The sequence below is a fragment of the Rutidosis leptorrhynchoides genome, chromosome 3 (assembly GCF_046630445.1).
Source record: "Rutidosis leptorrhynchoides isolate AG116_Rl617_1_P2 chromosome 3, CSIRO_AGI_Rlap_v1, whole genome shotgun sequence".
Classification (NCBI taxonomy): domain Eukaryota; kingdom Viridiplantae; phylum Streptophyta; class Magnoliopsida; order Asterales; family Asteraceae; genus Rutidosis; species Rutidosis leptorrhynchoides.
In genome coordinates, this window is record NC_092335.1 from 212,052,602 (window position 1) to 212,076,858 (window position 24,257).

Here is a 24,257-nt window from a genome sequence, read left to right on the forward strand (position 1 = left end):
AAACTTCTCTTCATAGGGGAAAACCAGTTGAAACTGGGGATCGTAAAACCAAACCTTAATACAACGTAAAACCCTGACTATCCAAATTCATGAGAACACTCAAGGACGTACTTTCACTTATTCATAGCATTGACAACGTAAAGTCTCGAGTAGGAGATATCGACTACTACTTTTAACTAAATTTCGGGACGAAATTTCTTTTGAGGTGTGGATAATGTAACATCCCGCATTTTTCCGTTAAATTATTTTAACGCCCGTCTTTTTCTTTTTAAATAATACCCTTCGTATCTAAATTCGTATCCTTTGTTATGTAACATTTTAAATATTTTCGTTATCGGATTTTAATATCTCCCGTACTCCCGTGTAACTTAAAATAATTCGTTCAGTTATTTTCCGCACCCGATTCAAAGTTGAGGGACCAAACTTGCCAAAGTATCAAACTTTTGACTAGGTCAAAGAGTCAACCTCCTTCATCCCTTTCATTCATCCTCCCTTTTCCATTTTTGATACTTTCAAACTCTCTCATTTCTCAAACATAAAATCATCATCCAAATCTCACCAAGGAAGTAAACATCAAAACAAACTACATATTCTTGATCCTCTCATCATCCTCTTCGATTTGATGCTAACTACTTCGATTTTGGGTAACATTTCTAAAACACTAGATTTCTTTAAATTCGTGTTCTTGACTTATAAAGTTGTTAATTAGTGTCTATGGCTCATTGTGATGTCGTGTATGTAATTTGTATGCCCGATTCGTTGTTTTTGGTGTAACTAGTTCAATATAAAAATTTCTTGCTAAATCCTTGATTTTGGATGATCAAATGTTGTTAGATTGTTAAAGTTCATGTTTTAAAAGTGTTACTAGTATCTTTAGCTTCGTTTTGATGTATAGGTTGATTAAGGAAACATCAAACTCATGGCTATTGATTTTTGTGAATTTTCGTTAGAGTTTGATAGACTTTAAATGAACTTTTGATGATTTGAATGCCATGAAATGTTGTTAGTAAGTATTTAGTTGTATTACATGTTTCATTACCTTCAAAACGGCATATCATATGTATATATTGGATTCCCGAAACTTAAATTGCAATTGATGAACTTGAAACCTTGATTTGGAACGTTTAACGAACTTTCGACGAGGTTTTTGTTGTCTTATAAATGATGATTTTGATTTATGATATGTGGTTAGTTGTATTCCTTGTCGAAATAGCTTTCCGATGATATAAAATACATGTTCTAATTGTTTGCGGATCATAAATTGTGATTGTTTGAAGTTTGGGTCGTGCACTTGAGAAATTCAGCAAACAGGGCCTGGAAGGCAATTGGGACGCCGTCCTGATATTTGGGACGCCGTCCCACTCTTCATATTGGGACGCCGTCTTGATATTTGGGACGCCATCCCACTCTTCATATCAGGACACCGTCCTGATTTTTGGGACACCGTCCTGATACACTAAAATGGGCTGTTTGCTTTGATCTTTTGACGTAAAATGTTTACTATGCTACGGACCTCCGATTAACATGAAACTTGGCTAACATGCTCATATATGATTATATAACTTAGAAAAATTGTCGGATACCCAACCCGACCCCGTTGACTTTTCCGTTGACTTTGACCCGACCAAGTTTGACTTTTTGTCAAACTTAACCAAATACTTATGCAACCTTTCTAACATGATTATTTACTTGTATCTTGCATGAAACTTGACTAGTTGATTCACATGTTAATATAATCGAGTCGTAACGAGCCATAGGACTAATTGAACATCTTTGACCGTTTGTGTTTACCGTTATTGATATAACCTATATGTTTAGGTCAAGACTAGCCTTGTCTTTGCACGCGTTTACTTGTTGAAGTACTTTTATAACTCTCGCACTCAAGGTGAGATCATAGTCCCACTTTTACTCTTTTTGAACTTATATTTGGGATGAGAAAACATAAACGATTCTTTTGAACTAAGTGAACACAAGAACGGGAAAACAAACATTCTACATACGAGTTTAGAACAAAAATCCTCAATTCGATTATCATTAGTTACACTTGACGGGTGTAAGCGAGAACTTATGTTATATGGCCATATGGGTTGACAACCCTCATCTCTGACGGTTCGCTACCGTCTACAGATGAAATATATTTTCGAGAATCAGTGTTTGTTCTAGCACTATGGATGGGGTATACAATGGATGGAATGTTAAGCTTTGATAATTGGGTGCTCGTGAATATTAACTTTTAGAATGTATTACTATTATTTCAACTTTGCAAACCTTGTGGTTCGACTTACTTACTTTTACTCACTTACTTACTTAAACCTATGATTTCACCAACGTTTTTTTGTTGACAGATTTCTATGTTTTTCTCAGGTCTTACACGATATGTGAAACATGCTTCCGCTCATTATTTGATACTTGCATTGGATGTCGTGTATACGTGCATTTCATGGAGCGTCTTTTGACTTTACTTTAAACCGTGTCGCCTAGATTTCATTCGTATTATAACGTTGTAACTTAACTATTGGTTGAACAATTCTTGTAAACTTTGAAACAATCTTTATTTTGAAATGAAGGTGACATATTTTGGTCAAAAGTTATCTAAAAGACTTATAATCAGGTAATGGGACCCACGTAGCCGACGCCGTCACTTGTCGATTTGTCGGGGTCGCTACAACAACGCAATAATATATTACCATATAACACATAACATGTCATTAAGCAAAATATTCACCACGCCATAAGTAAATAATTCATTAATCATATATATAAAAGAAGTGATAATCATCTACAAGTATGTATGTAAAATAGCCGGCAAAACCACACCAGTAAGTCTAGGATAAAATAAATAAGTAATAAAATATCGAAAGTAGTAGAAACAAGCACAGTGACGCAAGACGATTCTACTTAGGAGTACGCTCCTTATCAAGTAGACAGTTGAGAATATCCTCCACCAGAGTAAGCCTCGCGTTCATACTCCTAAGAGTAACCTCTTCAGTAGCTGAGGTAGTGGGAGTACTAAGCGTGGTACTAGTGAACGAACGATTAGAGTCATGCAAAGAAACCCTAGGAGCGACTGGGTTGCTACTCGGATCAAACAACCTCATTCGGGCATTATTCCTCCTCCACCTGCCTACCACATGAGGGATAGGAACAGTGTCGGGCGAGCGAGGCCTCTTACCCAAAGTACTAGGCTGCACTGGGGTAGGTTGTTCGGGTTCTGACTCTTCTTCGAGCTCTTCATCAGGTTCCTCTTCTGGTTCTTCCTCGAGGTCTTCTTCCGGATCCTCTTCAGCATCCTATGTACTCGCCTCGGAGGGCTCAGTCTCCCTCGTATGTGTGACGCCCCGTACAAAACCATCGTGTACGATTCTTCAACAACAGGATCTTTACACGGTCAAATACTATATGCTGTTTGAAAACTAGTTTGCATTCATAAAAAGACATAGCGTTTACAAAAGATAACGTGACACAAAGGTTGTTACAAAATCATTATTTTTGAAAATAACATAAATTACGAATGCAAAAGAAAAGTTCCATAATTGAGACATCTCTAAGTTTATGCAGCGGAATTCTAGCACAGCAGGTCCTTAACACCAAAACAGCAAGTCTAAACAGCATGACAGCAAGTCTAACAGCGGAAGCAACAAACCTCTAAGCACCTGAGAAAACATGCTTAAAAACGTCAACAATAATGTTGGTGAGCTATAGTTTAAGTTGTAATAGTAATATAAGATTGACCACGAGATTTCAATGTTTCAAAACAGTATGAAAAGTATATGTATAACCGTGGGCACATGGTAACTAGACTTAACGTAAATATAAATATCACCCCCTAAAAGTACACCTAGCGAGTGCGTATGTCCTCGAAGTATTAAACACCCGTTAAATGCTAGCACGACTAGCCCGAGTGGGGATGTCAAACCCTATGGATCCATATCTAATATTCGCGTCTACCGGTTCAAAAACCAATAGTTAAACGTTACCGTGCTAAGGGGAATCTTTATGCCGTTGTATAACCCACACATATGTAAAGTTTAAGTACTCGTGTCAAGTAAGTAAAACATAAAAAGCGTATGTATTCTCAGTCCCAAAAATAGTATAAGTAAAAAGGAATGCTATAACTCACAGTGATAAAAGCGGTAAAGTCGGTAATGAAAGTATGCGAGTAGTAAGTCGGTCTGAAAGGTCATCAACCTAAATCAAAGGTTACTAGGTTAGTAGGTTGTCCTTATAAGTTCTAATAGTACATAAAATAAGTTTAAGTGTCATCATCATCATCATTCATCATCATAAAAGCTAAGTAAGTTTGACAAGAATAGAGATCGAAACAATAGGCTGACTTCGGTCAGCTGTTACGGCCTCTACGTAAATCGAAAAGATGGGTAATTAGTGGCCAAGGCTCCGTATATGAGTCCCCTAACTGCTGACCAATTTTTAGAACCTAACTCGTCTTCGTTTAACCGTGGCGACAGTTTAAGTGCGAGTAGGTCAGAAATTTTAGCACAACGTTACAAGGGCGTAGTGACTTTCAGAGGGCCATAAATCCTAAACCGTAACTCGGATTAAGACAAGACCTAAACAGAAAATCATCTAATTGAACCGAACTAACTGAAAATCAGCTTTCCAGTAGCCTAGGTGGTCTAATCAGATACGAAAAATAGTAGGTAAGGTGCTCCGGTGGGGTTCTTAGTACTTGATGCTCATCACGGTTCTCATCCTTGATGCTTGTAGCTTCAAGTGTACAACTCGTTGATGGATTAGCATCACCTTGACCAAGATTCTACCATTAACACACAATATATTAAGACCAAGTAAGAACACAACTCATTTAAGAGTCTTAGATGGATGATGAACCAAGGTTACATCATATCCTTAGTTTTAACACAATTACAAGTTACATTTACAACTAAAGCTACAAACTTTACATCAATCAAACAAGTATGAACAAAATATAAGTCAAATGAAGTGATGGAACCCTAAGCTAGACTTGGATCCCTTTCACACAAGTTTTAAGGTCACAAAGCTAGAAAGCTTGAACCTTTAGTGTTCTTGAAGATCTTGAAGCATAAAGCTTGGATCTTTAAGTTACATGAAGACCATAAACACAAGTTTTGATCTTTATAACAAAATAATGAGATCATAAGTTAGAAAACTTAGATCCATCAAAAGATATGAAGATCCAAGCTAGAAAGCTTGCATATTGGTTGTTCTTGAAGATCTTGTAGCATAAAGCTTGGATCTTTAAGTTACATGAAGATTACAAACACAAGTTTGAATCTTTATAACAAAATAACAGGATTAAAGTTAAAAATATATAGATCTACAAAGTGGGTGAAGATTCAAAGCTAGAAAGCTTGAATCTTCCATGTTCTTGAAGGATTCAAATCCATGTTTGAATCTACAAGATATAATCAAGATCAAAAGCTAAAAAGCAAGACCCTTTGATGATGATGATGGTCACGTGAAAGATGAAGGAAGAAGAAGAAGAAAAGCAAAAACTTACAAGTTTTAGAGTGAGAAAGACTAGAAAGGAAATAAGAGAGTAAGTGTGTGTGAAATACAAATGAGAGCAAGTGTAAAATGAGAGGAATAAGGGTTGTATTTATAGTGAAATGAGGGTGAGGGTGGTGATGGTGGCCGAAAATTTAGAGGGGGGACAAGGGGGACAAAAGTTTGTTTTTTGGTTAATGGTTGTCTAAAGTTGGTGCTTATGTTGGGATCCCATGTAACATAAAGGATAATACTTGACATAAATGCTAGTATGTTCCCTCTAATAAATGGGCATTTGTCTTACTTAATATTGGGTCACTAGTAATTAATAAGTAGGCTAAATAAATGGGCTACTAGCTAGAGTAGGGTGGGCTTAAGTCCAACAAGGTAGAAAGTCCAACAAGACCAACTAGTAAGCATAATTAAATTACTATGCATAATTAAGAATCTAAAAACCCAAGTAATTATTATTATGAAATAATAATTAATATTTCGTAGTCGTAATATTCGGATTACGACAAAAGTTAAACGTGTGCGCAGTTCGCGGTTTATTCGAAACGTCAAGTGACACTAATGGTCATAAAGCATCCGGTGATCAAGTTAAGTATCCTACGTACTCTAAGGCATGTTTTAATATATAAATGAAAGTAAACCATGTATATAAAGGTTCCAGAGTATAAAGTAGCACAGTACGCACAAATACGCAGTTTCGTGAAAACACAAAGCACAAAAGCAAGTCGAAAAAGTCGGGTCGTTACAGTATGCACGGTCTCGACCTCAACCTCGGAGTTAGGTGTTTGGTTCCCTGGTGAATGAATAGTATCTTCGACTTCAGATTCAAAGTCGCTAATGATGATAGGGTAAGAAGCAGACACTTAAAGCTCAAAGAAAACACACCAAGTTAGTACACATGTAAAACATAGCACAATATATGTAGTAGTGTAAGTAAATCACAAAAGTCTATGTCCGGGTTGTAGTCTAGACTCGCTTATGTGTCCTATACTCTGACGAACACACTAATGCAAATCCTAGTTCGCTACAACCATTAGCTCTGATACCAAATGTAACACCCCGTCAGAACACACTAACGGAGTATTAACCTTCGGTTCCACAGTTAACGGTCACGCTCTCTATATGAGATATTTTTGTAAAAAGCATTCGCATTAATTTCAAAAGACGTTGTCATTAAATGTAAAAGAAAGCAGAACAGTTTAACATAAATGACAAAAGTAAATAATTCCAATATTATTTAAAAGAAATAGTTTTCAATGCGAATGTAATGTCTTGACCAAAAGTCATGCTGGACTCCAATCCAGTGTATGCACCATGCAAACACATAGTCATCAAAGTCGCGGAGGCAATTACCTTTAAGAACCTGAGATAAAACATGAAAACGGTCAACCAAATTGTTGAGTGAGTCTACAGGTTTAGTAAATCAGTTATCTTTTGTTAGACCCGCTGATTGATTTTTCTCTACACGACTTCCTTTACCCTATAAGTATACATTGATCAAGCATATATGTTACGAAGTAATAAGCACTCGTTCGTTAAGTGAGGTTTGTCAGACCTAACGGATCCGTCCCTATGATTCGAACTTACGTATGTAATTAATATATTCAAGCTAAAGACTTTTTGATCGAACTCATATGTATATTCAGTTTTTGTACTCGTGTCTAATTCGTAAAACAGTTTAAAAGCAGCATGTTATCTCATCCCAAAAGGTAAAAGTGTATGAGACTGTAGACTCACCTTGAGTGCACTTGAATAAATCACAAGTAACGAGTAGTCGGATTACTATTAGTTACATATGTCTATTTCAATAGAGTGACTCACAGTACAGTTGTCCTATTGCTCAGACCGATGCACTGGTGAGGGAAAAGTCAACAGGAGTCGAATAGTTCATGCAAGTCAACAAAAGTCAAACTTGGTCAAGTTGATCAACCTACGTTGACTACATCAGTAGGTCATGTCAATGATGTCACAAAGTCAAACCAAGGTCAACTCATAAGTTTCGTACATTCGTTTGGTAATTTAACGTTTACTAGTTTGGTTACCGTACGTGTTCACAAAGGTCATGCAATCGGACAAGCATTGTTCACAAATGACACATCAAGAAATTATGAAAAGCTTCAGATCACAAGTACATGTAATAAGATTTCTAAAAATACCAATCACGCTATCATATGATTCCTAGAACTCACGTAGCATGCAAATCTTTCTACTTCAGTTTCTGTTCGCACATTAGTTTTATAAAAATTCTCATTTAATCTAGAAACATGAAAATCACAAAGAGCCAATTGGAGATATTAACAAATACCTAAAATTATCAGTGGTTAAAAATGATAAGCAAACCATGTAACTAATTTGTACATTTTTACCAAACAAGTCGGACTTTCGGATTTAGACAGAATCCAGACCTATGGTTTTAGTATGCATAAAGCACATAGTAATTAGATTTTTCAGAGATAGATATACAAATGAGATATTCTACATAATATACATTTAACAACATATCAGAAGGGAAATCTCTAAAACAATAACTACTTCATGCTAGAGCATTATATGTACAAACGAGACAGATTCGACTCAGTTTAAGTAACCATTTGCGGGTTCAATTATCCGAACATCTAGAGACAATTGGTACATGAGGTCTACATGAAAGATTAAGTAATAATTCAAAAAAGGAAAGGCTTATTTTCCAGAACTCACGTTAAGTAGTCCTTTAACTCAAGATAAAATCGATGTTTAGCAAGTTTTACCGTAAATGGTTAATCATTCATAAAATGAGTTTTACAAATCCAATCGACATGATATCCTTGTCCATTTTGAGTGTTTTTCAATTATATATCGAATAGATAGCAGTTCATAAATTAATTCCAAACACACAAATCACAGTTTTTAGATTAAAGCATTATTACACGTCAAAAATTCAAACAAGCATAACTAGAGCTATACATAACGAAATCAAGAGATTCTTGCGAGCAAAGTTATTAATTTTTTGATAGCTTTTCATCTAGACACTTTATATTTACATAAAATATATTCATATTATCAGTAGCATAGCAAACAAATTCGTGATTTAACCCTAACATGCAAACCGAGCATTATAACGACTAGTAACGCATGTAATCGTAATCAATTGAGCAATAAGACATCTAAAATATGAAATCAGCAATAAAATTCAAATTTATTAAACTAGGGTTATGCAATTATACCTCAAAAACGAAATTAATTAGCACTAGCGCGTAGAGGACGATCAACGGAAGCACTTTGATGTTGATGATTCATGCAAACAACAAGTTTTTGATGATGTTTTGGGATTTATGGTCGATGAGCAAGAGGGAGGACAGGGAGAGAACTGATCGATTGTTTTTAGGGTTATGGATGTCCAGTGTTTTTAAATTCTAATTATATCTAGTCTTTAGGGCCTAATTACAAACCCACTAGTGACCATTTAGCCCAAAACACAAAAGTAAGGGGGAAGGGGGTGGGGGTAGGCTGATGGCCCATTGGGGATGGGTCGTTGGGCTCGTCTGGTCAATTACTCGCATTCAGGTGATTCGTTTCGAGTGCTGTTAACCATACCGAGTTCCCTAAACGTTAACCAGTCGTTAAAACGCAATCCATCAAGTTTAATTTATTAAATAGATAATAACTTAAATAAGTTTTTATTAAATTGAATAATTATTAAAAATAATTATTTTATCAAAAATCAAGCGTTTCGCAGTCCCGTGAGACCTTTGTTGCAGTTTTTAAAACCGTATCGTTTTCTCAGTATTTTAAACCATGAAATAAGTTTTCCGATTAATATATTCATATATTAATTATAATAGTTCTACAAGAAATAAATACGCATTTAATTCAATTAAATACACAGAACGCAAGTAAGTACCGTTAAATAACTTAACGGACAGTTAGCAAAGCTTAACAGAAAAACATGGTTGTTACAAAAAGAGACAATAGTGCAATTAAAATTGAGCAACCCATGGTCATGAATGGAAAGTTAACAAGAGCTGGGAAAAGTAAAACTTGTAAAAAGTGTGGTGTGATGGGACATAATTCAAGGGGTTGTGGAAAAGCAGGTGGAAGTAAAGGAAAAGCAGGTGAAAGTGAAGGAAAAATAGGTGCAAGTACAAGTCAAGGTGTTGGAAGTCAAGTAATTGATTAAGTTTATTGAAACCTTTAAGAATTTTCTTTTGTTTTATCATTTTTAATTGTTTAAGTCTTTTTAAAGTACACGATGAATTGAATTTATTTGATGATTTGCAATGTTTAAGTTTTTTTTGTGAATTGCAATGCAATTTTTAAGTCTGTTGGTCAATTGCAATACTTGAGTCTGCAGGTCAATGTTGATCAACTGTAATATGCAGGTTAATGTTGGTCAACTCTAATATGCAGGTTATATGTGCAGGTCAATGTTGGTCAAATGTAACAAAGTGTATCATTTAAATGCAAAATGCAGGTCAATGTGTAGGTCAACTGTAAAATGCAGGTCAATGTTGGTGAATTGGTCACAAAGTGTATCATTTAAATCAAAGTGTACCAAAAGAGACATCTAGGTTATAATGGGTTTTTAGTCTGCAAAATATGGTCACAAACTGATATGGTCATTGTTTTAAGTCTTAAAGTTGCACCAATTGTCACAAACTGATATAGCCACTGTTTTTAGTCTCAAAGTCACAAACTGATATGGTCAATGTGGTTTCATTGAATTGGTCATAAAGTTCACCCATTAGTGCATTTTCAACTTAGATGGTACAAAACAGTCTGCAATTGCACATACACAATTTTTGAGTGACTTTGCAAACACAAACACACACAAAACAGTCAATGTTTTTATTATACACAATAACAAGTTATAATTTGAGTCACTTTGCAAACACTAACATACACAAAACAGTCTGCAATTGCACATACACAATACATAAACAAATCGTTAACAAAGCAAACTTTTTTTCTTAATTGAAAATCAATATTATAATCTTGGGTTGCATCAATGATCAAACTATCACATCACAATTGAACTACAATTTAATTAAAAAATCAATAACAAATGAAACAAAACCAACTAAACACTACAAAATTCTTCCATCGAGACAATTGAGAATCTTTATCTTGTAAAATTTCTTCAATTGGAGGATCGGCCCATCCAATGAAACCACAACTCTTACCAACCTGTATAGTATAAATAAACATCTAAATTATGTCCAAATTAATAATTCGAAAAGAAATTTAATTAAGAAACTTACTGTACATGCACAACAATAAAATCGACGACCAAGATTCTTTGATGTCGACCAAATGAGAATAAAGGATGATCTACCACAAGCACAACACATAGCCATTGATTAGGGTTTGGAAGCTTGATTTGGGAATTCTTGGCTCTGGAACGAAAATGTATGAAAATTAGGGTTCTATGTTAACCCTAATCTGATTCAGTTATATGAAAGAGGTTTTTAAAATCACGTGACCAGCACATGATATACTACTAACGTCCAAACTAACAGACGTTACAACAACGACGATTTTGGACTATTTTTGGCAATTAGGGACGATGTTAACAAATTTCATAACACATGGACGTTCTGGGATATAAAGTATAAACAAAGGGACCTTTTAAGCAATTTTGTCTAAGAATTATTATAACCATGAAATGTTTTTGTTAGAAGCTAAGTTAACGAAGGGACACAACATATGGACGTCCCAATAATCATGGTGAAAGGGTTAACCATACGTGAATCGAATGTCACTCATGTACAATGAGGATTATCACATTATAGCGTTTGAGAAAAAGCTCTCGGCTTTTTGATATTTTACTCTTTACTTTAAAAGTTCTACCGACTCTATCAAACACCCAAATATATATAAAAAGCTAACAGCTATCAACTACAAACTACCTACTGCCAGCTAACAGCTACAAGCTAGTTACTAACAGCTAACGGCTAACAACTACCAGCTATAGACTATGTTTGGCGACGAGCTTATTGGAACTTTTAGCTTTTATGCAAAAGCTCATATATAATTAAAAAAAACTTCGTTCGGTTAGAGAAGCTTAAAACTTTTAGGCAGGGGGAAAAAGCTAAAAACTACTAGAAGTAGTGTTTAGCTTTTAGCTTTTTGTCATTTTATTATTTATTTTTAAGATTTAGCTACTCTGACAAACACTAGTATATATTTAAAAAGTTAAAAGCTACCAGCTATCAGCAAAAAGTTACCAGGTAAAAGCTAAAAGCTACCAACTACAAGCTAAAAGCTACCAACTATAAGCTAAAAGCTATTAGCTAGTTTTGTCAAACAAATCCACAAGCTACCTACTATCAGCTCACAGCTACAAGCTTCCATCTATCAGCTACAAGCTCCTAGCTATCAACTAGTTTTGCCAAACATAATCTATATTTTTTGGGTGAAACTTATCTATTAGCACCATTAATTAGTTTTTGTATTACATCATGTTTTATTTTTAGACGGCAAATGGTATTAGATTGTTTGTTGACAAGTCTAAGACCATGGCTAATGGTGCGTGCTGCACCCGAAATTGAACCAGCGCGCCTGCAACACGGTCCTAATGCAGCGTGCTGGTGGGTATGATGGTGTGGCATGCTGGGACCAGGCACGCGAGAAGTTGCAGCGTGTTGGGTCGAAGGTGGGTACGTGGAAGCTTTTGAATGGTGGTGGAGAAAGTGCACGTTTGTGTATGCAACGAATATAAAATTTATTTTGCTGCTATATATACACATACAAATACATATGCATTCTGCAAATCACAAAGGCATAAAAAACACACTCATAACATGCATTCTTCTATATCAATGGCAAAGATGACGGCTAATTTCGACGTTCATTTCGGAGGTGGCTTAACGACCAACAATAAGGAATACGTTGTTGGAACGAAAATGCTATTTAACGACTTCTACATTAACGAATTTGATTTTTCAGAGATGGAAAAATTAATCAGAAAGAAATAAATGTCCCATTTTCGACTATCTTCCATCTAGATGAAGAGAATGCGAAAATCTTTGGATAATAACATTTGGAAGAAGTTTAAGAAACACGCCTGGGAACCCCGTAATTGAATTCAGTTATATATTATGGATTTAAGCATGTGAACAGTTAATCCGCCTCCTCCCGATTTTAGAAATAGTCCCTAATCGGGAGCGTCGCTTGAATGAGACTTTTAGAATGTTTTTAGAATTTAATAAGTTGATTTTATATTTTTATTTGTGTTTTTAGGATTTTTAATAAATAATGTAATCGTATTATTAATTTTAATTTTACTGTGTTTTTTACAATAAATTTGTTATTTGTTATTATCATAATTACAAAAGTATTAATATAACTAATAAATAAAATAAAAACTAAATTTAAGAAAAATGAAAAAGAAATAAAAAATATCCCACCCTTACCCAACACATCATTCAGCACGCTACCCATTATTTACTAGTTTACCAGCATGCCTATCAAGCACCCCACTCCTACCCAGCAACACGCCAACACGCACATCATTGTTAAAGATGGCCTAACTACTCACAAAGACAACCTTGGTCCTCCCACTAGTACCTGGCTAGTTCTCTCAATTGTTTTCACTTTTGGCCAATTTGATTTGTTGAAGAGATAAACCGGTGACACTTTCCATGTAATGTTGCACTATAATAAATAATTAATTTATTTATTTTATGCTTGTATTATTTTTAACGCTTTAACATGTGACAAAGGTTTTAAAGCCTAAAAGTATTGAAAAGAAATAAAATTATAACACTTAAAAGCATCAATAATTTATTAACACTTAAAAACGTTAAAAAAACAATAATTTAAATTAAAATAGTTGCTTAGTTAAAAAAAATTTAAACGTCATAAACTAAAAAAGAAAAAAAGTACATAATTAAATGTGAGCACGTGTTAAGAGTTTGTGATGTCATATTTTTTCACGCTTCAAACTTAAATGACACATTTTTAAGCATGGAAAAATTATTTACAAAGTGTTATAAACTAACGATGTACAAACTTAGTTGTATAGTTGTTATAATTTGACTCGGTATAAGCTAGTGATTGATTAGATCATTTGCACTTTTTAACTTGACTGTTAGACTCCACATCACTTGTAATCGTTATGTTTTTGAACCGGTTTAATTTAATTTAAATGTTTTTTTTTTTTTTTTTTTGAAAAAAATACTAATAAATCATGTTAGCATTTAAATTTTTTTATTGACCTTTTTGTTTTTGTGTAAAATCATATAAGTGTAACAATTCACATGTAATGTGTGTTTACCATTCACATGGTTTTTGTCTTTTAAACACATTTACCATCATAATTGCTACATATATAGAAAAGTAGAATGGTTGTCTTCTCTTGTTAAAAGGTTCACTTATTTAAATTATATATATATATATATATATATATATATATATATATATATATATATATATATATATATATATATATATATATATATATATATATATATATATATATATATATATATTATATCGAAGAAACAACAAATTTGTTAATACTGACAAACATAAAATAAATTTTATCAAAGAAACAATAATTAATTTTACACCATTAACTTTATTCATATAACGTCAAATATATTTCGCGTTTAGCTATGTAATTATCGACTTTTAAAAATTTAACGCAAAATCAACGTGTATGAAAACTACCCCAAATATTTAGCGTTTTTTAAAAAACGTCCGTTTTGATATAGTTAGTGACATTGTGTTCCTAAAGTTATATCGAGTTTACGATGGTGTCAAAAAAATTTAACTAGTTGCGAGCGAGAAGATATAACCCGTTTAATATTTTGGGTGGAGTTTATTTAAGATTTTTTATGAAAATGGTTATTTGACACTTTACCCCCTGGTTGGGGGGGTCGATTTGAATATTTGAAAAAAGTGTGGGGGTCTTTGTTGGTGTAGTGAAATTTAATTAGAATAAAAAAAGGTAAAATGACGAAAATTCCCCTAATTACTATTCACTATTTTTGTCTATTAGATAGTATAGTAATTCCACGTTTAGTAAACATACTATATACTAGCTAGTATAAACAACAAGGATTTGACGTAGTGATAATAACTTGTCTTCTCATATGATAGGTCAGGGGTTCGACTCTCACTCGCTGCTAACTTTCTCTTGTTGTTACCCACCCATTTCATGGACTCGAAGGTTGCGGACGTCTTGCGTTCGGGCCTCACCTCAGGAGGTTTTACCACACGCGATGGCCGTATGAATTCGTTGTCAATATTTTCTCCTGAGGGGCAGTATGATTGTAATTATCTGTTCCAAGAAAATGATTAGATGAGTGAGTGTCGATATCGCATTCGATTCCCCGTCAATGACTCTAACCGCTGTTAAAAAAACATACTACCTAGTATAGTTTTTATATGTTCTATAAAAAATGTTGGAATTTTTTTATCAATCAACTTTAACCCTTAAAATTGGCCAATAAGGCCACTCCTATCGTAACTAAACTATTCATCCTCTTAACCTTCCACATCAGCGTCACATCAACACAAATATTCTATAACTAACTCATAACTAAACACTCCCTATAATGGCTAAAACAATACTCCTCTTAATATACAACGTACAAGCAATAAAGCATTAAGTCCAATAATAAAAAAACCACTGGGACCCACAATTCCTATAACTCTTCCGTTAAATCTATGGTGAAAGCGGGTAACTAATTGGTGCCTATGATTAGTTACGGGTGGCTACGGATAAAGTGTGATTAACGAACGGGTAATGAACCATAGGGTGTGGTATAATGACAAGTCTTGAAGCATATAAAGCATGAAAATTACTATACAAAACACTAAAAATGGAAACATAAATTCAAGAATTGGGGAGAACATGGGTACCAATGGGGGACAATTGTAGAACCCACCTCACCGCCCATGCGCACGCAAACTTATCCCCCTCTCTTTCTTCATGACCTAACCCTAACCCAAAACCAACACTTAGCCAAAACAAAACATCTCAATATCTCTCTCTAACCTTCACCAACAGCAACCAAATTCTCCATATATTTCTTCCAAATAAAAGTAGACACAAAGAAGTTACAAATATGGAAAGATTCAGCTCAGAATTTGGTTAAGTTTTCTGGTAAAGATTAGCGATAGAACTTAAAACAAAATTTAACCAACAAAACATCAGCAAAACCAGCCAAGATTTAGGCGTGTTTCTGGGCGTTTAATCAAGAATTCAAGATGGATCAAGTAACTGCTCATAATCGTCATCTACCTCCACCTTTTCATACTAGAGATCATCATCTTCAACTTCACCATCATCAGCCGTTTCAGCAGCACCATACTCACCAGCACCATCAGCAACAACAACAACAACAACAACCGAATTATGAGGAGGATGAGCAAAGTGGAGGAAGTAGTAGCCTTAATCATGGCCAAAAGCGAGAGCGTGAAGATAATCATAACAATAATAATGATGGTAATAATCGAGAATTAGCGTCGGTTATAACTGGTGGTGATGGTGATCAAAGTAGTGGTGGTGGGTCTAGACGGCCTCGTGGCCGTCCAGCTGGGTCAAAGAATAAGCCAAAGCCACCAATTATTATCACACGGGATAGCGCTAATGCTCTCAGGTCCCATGTGATGGAGGTGGCTAATGGGTGTGATATTCAAGAAAGTGTATCGAATTTCGCAACAAGGAGACAAAGAGGGGTGTGTATTTTAAGCGGTAGTGGCACGGTCACCAATGTTACATTAAAACAACCATCAGCACCAGGAGGGGTTGTGACATTACATGGACGATTTGAGATCTTATCTTTATCTGGTTCTTTTCTTCCTCCCCCAGCTCCACCTGCAGCTTCAAGTTTGACCATTTACCTTGCGGGTGGTCAAGGGCAGGTGGTTGGAGGAGGAGTTGTGGGGCCTTTGTTAGCATCAGGGCCCGTGGTAATCATGGCAGCATCTTTTGGGAATGCTGCTTACGAGAGACTTCCTCTCGAAGAAGAAGAAAATACTCTCGGTTCAGGAAACGGCGTTTTAGGATCACCGAATGGAGTTGGTAGCCAACAACAACAACTATTGAATGATGCAAATTCGTCTTTATTTCATGGAATGCCTCCTAATATGCTAAATTCTGGTCAATTGCCAACGGACGTTTACTGGGGTGCAAATCGTCCCCCTTTTTAAAAGGAAGGAGTATGAATGATCTTTCGTCTGATCCTATTTTCACTTGAGTTGATCTCCTTTAATTTGCTATTTTCTCTTCTTTTCTGATTTCTTATAATTTAGTGTTTGTGATGTTAATTACTTAATAGCATGTTTGATTAAAGAATTAAGGGTGTAAAAAGTTCGAAATATCCTCTTTTCTGGTCTTGCATTTGTTAGAATTATGCCTTTATTAATAATAATTATGAAGTGCAAGTGTGACAGGTATTTTAGTGTCTTGTTAATTAGTTAGAACTTCTTTCAAAATAATACTCCGAATATAACATCTTAATCTTATAATTAACTAACCTGAAGAATCGCCAATTATAAACAACTGACAAAAAAGCTTCAAATTTTGGTATTACATTGTTTATAGTTGTTCATGATTTCATATTCTTGAGTTTGGAGCTTAGAGTCAATATTGATGGACAATCATGAATGAATATATAACTAATAATGGTGAAAAACGGCCATCTAGTTTAGGCGTTTTTATGTGTATATTTAATAGGTCTCCTTTTCCAAAACATATGTTTCGGCAGGGATATGTAAGCCCTGTGTTAATTATGTCAACTCATCCAACGGTCTCCCGTAGCCCACTGGAGCCTAGCGAAACACCATCACCATAAACCCCTACAGCTTGCCAGAACTCGGATTCGAGCCTGCATGGTTTTCCTTTTCTATCTTTGCAAGCGTGGGCCTAGGATCATATGGGCCAGGTACCACTGAAGCAATGCTTCGTTGGTTAATAGGTCTCCTTTTGTTGAAACATCATCCATAAAAACCTCAAAAACTTGTAACTTTTATATATCAACCTTAAAAAGTACAGTAATGTATACGGAGTACACTTTCTATTTATTTTCAGCATTCACGAAATTAAAGAATACCTGTGTTCATCTGAAATTCAAACTTTTTGTACTTATAAATTTATATAACTTTTTGTACTTAATTCAAACTTTTTATATTTATTTTCAGCATTCATGAAATTAAAGAATACTTGTTTTCATCTGAAATTCAAACTTTTTGTACTTATAAATTTATATAACTTTTTGTACTTAATTCAAACTTTTTATATTTATTTTCAGCATTCATGAAATTAAAGAATACTTGTGTTCATCTGAAATTCAAACTTTTAGTACTTCAAAATTTTGAAAGAGCCCAAAATATTTGAATTGCCCGTATATTATTTTTTTAGATGGTGTGCAAGAGTCAAGAGTGACTAATCGCTAAAAAGAGTTTCCACAATTTTGCTTTCAAAAATGTTAAAGTATCGATTTATTTAGAAAATAGTTTAACTATAATAAGGTGACAACAATTTGAAAAAAAACACTTTGATGTAGTTTTTTTTTTTTAATAAGTTCTTGTTTGTTAATTACTTTCAGTAATATTAGATTTTTTCTGTATTGAAAAATTTAATTTCTGTAAGAGCCTGTTTTTAATTTCGAATAAGGCCTTCAAAATTAATAAAACAGCCATATATGCTATCAACTAACTTTAAGAAAAATTGAAGTGAACGAGGTTGAAATTATTGACTATATAAACATAAAATTCTACTTAAAGTACCTATGTAGTGGTTGATGTGTCTTTTATATCTTCATCATACTGAAGATTTTATAACATTAATTTACTAATTTTATCAGTCTGTGCGTTGCACGACATTTGTATAAATTAATAGTCGATAACCTTAACATTGATATTTATCAAATGTATAATACAATCACAATAAAAAATCCTTTATTACCGATAAGATTTGTATCGAAAACATTAGTATTGAATGCACTAACGCATAGATTTTGAGTCCGTCCGTTGAAATCATTTAACTTCAATTGACATATAATCGATAAAACACCAGACATGAGCTTTAAAAACTGTTTTAAAAACGATCGTTAAGAATAATATTTTATGTACATATCTAATTGTTTATATTTTTAGTACAAACTTATTCCGTTATGTCAAAATCTTAAACGAAGCAGAGCAGACATACATTTAAATATTTATAAGGATTATCAAATAACCACTTTAACTTCAGTTGACAAAAATGAGCCTGTGCGTTTATATAATATTCTACAAATAATACATTAGCGTAATTATTTAAAATTTATGCATGAACTGTAAATTAATTTAAAATTATATAATCATTCATAAATAATATTATAATGTTAATAAACAAGAGTAATATTCAAATGAGACCAATTTTTAAGTTGAGATTCAAGGGACCAATCAGATTGCGACACGTGGCGCGATAATCACATGTGATTAGAAAAAAAAATCAAATTTTTTTTTTCGAAAAAATAAAAAATTTCAAAAAAAAAAAAATTTCAAAATATTTTTTTTTCAATTTTTTTTTTTCCAATGACATGTGATTAAATTTGACATACAGTAAATCACATGTGATTGGGCATGCAATCACATGTGATTGTAAAACCCAATCACATGTGATTATTGCATGTCAAATCCAATCACATGTGATTGAAAAATAAAATTCAGTAAAATGACGAATTTCACTAAATTTGTGCTAAAAACTTCAAACACCAAGTTTTGGATCAAAACTTGATCAAATCACCGAATTAAAGTCTAAAATTTTGAAGATATGATCACGAAACGCTAACAAACTTGATCAAATCACCGAATTAAAGTATGTTTCCGGTTGAATTTTTTTTTTTTAAAATTGTAATTTTTTTAATCACATGTGATTGTATTTGATATGCAGAATCACATGTGATTGAGTTCCACAATCACATGTGATTGGGTTTTTCAATCACATGTGATTGGATTTGACATGCTAAATTTAAAAAAAAAAATTCATACAAAAAATTTCGAAAAAAATTATTTAAAAATTTTTTAAAAATTTTTTTTTTTAATTTTTTTTCCCAATCACATGTGATTGGCGCGCCACATGTCGCGCTCTGATTGGTCCATTGAATTTTTAGCAAATTTTTTGTTTCACGGGAATATAACTCTAATAAACAAATATCGTTTATTATAAATAATAAACATACATTGTAAATGATTTTCAATATATGACCATTTATATATTTAAGATATTAGTAATATCTATATTAAATTAATATATCGTTTAAAATAATATTAACTATGACCATTTAAAATAATTTTATAATAAAAATAATATATTATTATTAAAATTATAAAATGTATCGTTATTAATATTACTATAATATTATATATTATATGGTAAATATAATATATATTTTGAGTAATATATCTGTATATTTAATTAAATTAGGAAAAATAAATGGAAATAACTGATAGATTAACACGTGCCAGGAATAAAAGATGAGTTGAAAGGTGGCGGAAATCAATGAGGAGTTGACACGTAGGATTATTGGCACGCGCTTTATATAATGTATAGATACTGTAAAATTTTCGTAAGTTGGCCAGTGTAAATAAGTGATTGTTTTATTCGGAGAAAAATTATCTAGTTGGTCATTGTATTTGTAGAATAAAATTGTGTTTAATTTTTCACATATTTTATTTATATGTGTAGTCGTTTATTTTGTAAGTTTGATTTTGATTACTCCTTTATATATATATCCTAATTTTATGAGTCCATGCGTTGCATGGAAGTTGTATAAATTACTTTTTGAAAAAATTACTATTGATATTGATCAAATGTATAATACAATTACTATGAAAAAGCCTTTATTATTGATAACATTAGAATTCGTGATACGTTTATGAGCTCGTTAAAATTCGTGCTGCAAAGGTCAAAAAAATTGATATACTTAAATTTATGTAAATATCTTATTTTATATTTAATATAGATAGATATCTGATTATATTTTTAAATTAAGTTATAGACTTAAATTTTATTTAAATTAAGTTATATACTTAAATTTTATTTAAATTAATAAGTCTATGAGTTTATTCGTTTGGATGAACTTCATAAGGGAAATTTTTTACGTTTGTATTTTATAAGTCAGCTACAACCTATAAAGGAGATAATATACGATTAAAATTATAAAAATAATAATAATAATTTTCATTTTTAATTTGTTGTTTTTCTCAAAAATAAAATGAAATAAAAGTAATGAACTCAACTTTTTCAAAATAAATCAATATTCTATTTATTATATGCTTCCAAAAATAATAAATTTTATTAATGATATACTCCATATAATATCTCTTTATGTTCAATACAGCTAGTCACTATTAACGTATCATCAAATCATAATCATAATAAATTTAACATTACACATCTATCTAATTATATTATCTTTTAGAAGGAAAAACTAACAAAAATTGTTAAAGTGACAAATGACAGAATTAATCAGAAGGTGACACCTATGATTATTGTCACGCGCTTAATATAATGTACTAGTCCAATGATCCGTGATTTCACGGGTTAATTGTGAAATGTCCCGTTCTTATTGATTAAAAACGTTCCATATTAATTGATTTCGTTGCGAGGTTTTGACCTCTATATGAGACGTTTTTCAAAGACTGCATTCATTTTTAAAACAAACCATAACCTTTATTTTATAAATAAAGGTTTAAAAAGCTTTACGTAGATTATCAAATAATGATAATCTAAAATATCATGTTTACACACGACCATTACATAATGGTTTACAATACAAATATGTAACATTGAAATCAGTTTCTTGAATGCAGTTTTTACACAATATCATACAAACATGGACTCCAAATCTTGTCCTTATTTTAGTATGCAACAGCGGAAGCTCTTAGTATTCACCTGAGAATAAACATGCTTTAAACGTCAACAAAAATGTTGGTGAGTTATAGGTTTAACCTATATATATCAAATCGTAACAATAGACCACAAGATTTCATATTTCAATACACATCCCATACATAGAGATAAAAATCATTCATATGGTGAACACCTGGTAACCGACATTAACAAGATGCATATATATAAGAATATCCCCATCATTCCGGGACACCCTTCGGATATGATATAAATTTCGAAGTACTAAAGCATCCGGTACTTTGGATGGGGTTTGTTAGGCCCAATAGATCTATCTTTAGGATTCGCGTCAATTAGGGTGTCTGTTCCCTAATTCTTAGATTACCAGACTTAATAAAAAGGGGCATATTCGATTTCGATAATTCAACCATAGAATGTAGTTTCACGTATTTGTGTCTATTTTGTAAATCATTTATAAAACCTGCATGTATTCTCATCCCAAAAATATTAGATTTTAAAAGTGGGACTATAACTCACTTTCACAGATTTTTACTTCGTCGGGAAGTAAGACTTGGCCACTGGTTGATTCACGAACCTATAACAATATATACATATATATCAAAGTATGTTTAAAATATATTTACAACACTTTTAATATATTTTGATGTTTTAAGTTTATTAAGTCAGCTGTCCTCGTTAGTAACCTACAACTAGTTGTCCACAGTTAGATGTACAGAAATAAATCGATAAATATTATCTTGAATCAATCCACGACCCAGTGTATACGTATCTCAGTATTGATCACAACTCAAACTATATATATTTTGGAATCAACCTCAACCCTGTATAGCTAACTCCAACATTCAAATATAGAGTGTCTATGGTTGTTCCGAAATATATATAGATGTGTCGACATGATAGGTCGAAACATTGTATATGTGTCTATGGTATCTCAAGATTACATAATATACAATACAAGTTGATTAAGTTATGGTTGGAATAGATTTGTTACCAATTTTCACGTAGCTAAAATGAGAAAAATTATCCAATCTTGTTTTACCCATAACTTCTTCATTTTATATCCGTTTTGAGTGAATCAAATTGCTATGGTTTCATATTGAACTCTATTTTATGAATCTAAACAGAAAAGTATAGGTTTATAGTCGGAAAAATAAGTTACAATTCGTTTTTGTAAAGGTAGTCATTTCAGTCGAAAGAACGACGTCTAGATGACCATTTTAGAAAACATACTTCCACTTTGAGTTTAACCATAATTTTTGGATATAGTTTCATGTTCATAATAAAAATCATTTTCTCAGAATAACAACTTTTAAATCAAAGTTTATCATAGTTTTTAATTAACTAACCCAAAACAGCCCGCGGTGTTAGTACGACGGCGTAAATCCGGTTTTACGGTGTTTTTCGTGTTTCCAGGTTTTAAATCATTAAGTTAGCATATCATATAGATATAGAACATGTGTGTGGTTAATTTTAAAAGTCAAGTTAGAAGGATTAACTTTTGTTTGCGAACAAGTTTAGAATTAACTAAACTATGTTCTAGTGATTACGAGTTTAAACCTTCGAATAAGATAGTTTTATATATATGAATCAAATGATGTTATGAACATCATTACTACCTCAAGTTTAGTAGGTAAACCTACTGGAAGTGACAAGAAATGATCTAGCTTCAAAGGATCTTGGATGGCTTGAAAGTTCTTGAAGTAGGATCATGACACAAAAACAAGTTCAAGTAAGATTTTTACTCGAATTAAGATAGTTTATAGTTATAGAAATTGAATCAAAGTTTGAATATGAATATTACCTTGAATAAGAAAGATAACCTACTGTATATAACAAAGGTTTCTTGATCTTAGATGATTACTTGGAATGGATTAGAAAGCTTGGAAGTAAATTAGTAAACTTGAAGGGATTTTTGAAGTGTTCTTGAAGTGTTCTTCCTATGATGATTATAGCTTGATTCTTGAAGTGATTTTTGATGAAGATGATGATTAACTACTGGAAAAATACGTTCATAATAGTGTGTGTGTGTTGAGAGAGAATTAGAAAGAGAATTGGAAGTGAAATGGAGTGAATGATGAGTGGTAATTGGTGAGTGGTGAGTGGGGTTAAAAGGAGTTCTAGTTAGTTGACTAGCTCATGGTAGAAGTTAAAATTGATTAGTCATACATGACATAATCAATAGTGGAATCCCATGCTAGTTCCTATTGGTATATACTCATAGTAAGTACGTTTTGAAGCTGTGTATAATACGGGTAAGAATACGACTAGAATTCTTGATGAAAGAAAAGAATGGAAAAGTAACTGTAACCATTTTCGTTTAGTATGAGTATTTTGATATATGTCTTGAAGTATTCCAAAAGTATTTTAATACATCTAAATACACTACTTGTATATACATTTTAACTGAGTCGTTAAGTCATCGTTAGTCGTTACATGTAAGTGTTGTTTTGAAACCTTTAAGTTAACGATCTCAATTAATGTTGTTAACCCATTGTTTATTATATCTAATGAGATGTTAAATTATTATATTATCATGATATTATGATATATTAATATATCTTAATATGATATATATACATTTAAATGTCGTTACAACGATAATCGTTACATATATGTCTCGTTTCGAAATCCTTAAGTTAGTAGTCTTGTTTATATGTATATAACTCATTGTTAATATACTTATGGAGATACTTACTTATCATAATCTCATGTTAACCATATGTATATCCATATATATATCGTCATGTCGTTTTTACAAGTTTTAACGTTCGTGAATCGCCGGTCAACTTGGGTGGTCAATTGTCTATATGAAACATATTTCAATTAATCAAGTCTTAACAAGTTTGATTGCTTAACATTTTGGAAACATTTAATCATGTAAATATCAATCTCAATTAATATATATAAACATGGAAAA

The 24,257-nt window shown here is 32.6% G+C and overlaps 1 protein-coding gene across 1 annotated transcript; it reads left to right on the forward strand.

The window, feature by feature from the left end:
- Positions 1-15,690: 15,690 nt before the first annotated feature.
- On the forward strand, positions 15,691-16,635 carry LOC139897198 (AT-hook motif nuclear-localized protein 18-like). Its single transcript, XM_071879868.1, has one exon. It carries the CDS (start codon positions 15,691-15,693, stop codon positions 16,633-16,635), a length of 945 nt encoding a protein of 314 aa, XP_071735969.1.
- The last annotated feature ends 7,622 nt before the right edge of the window (positions 16,636-24,257 follow it).

Excerpts from the sequence above, each read along its gene's own strand:
- LOC139897198 (XM_071879868.1), top strand. The coding sequence starts at position 15,691 with ATGGATCAAGTAACTGCTCATAATCGTCATCTACCTCCACCTTTTCAT.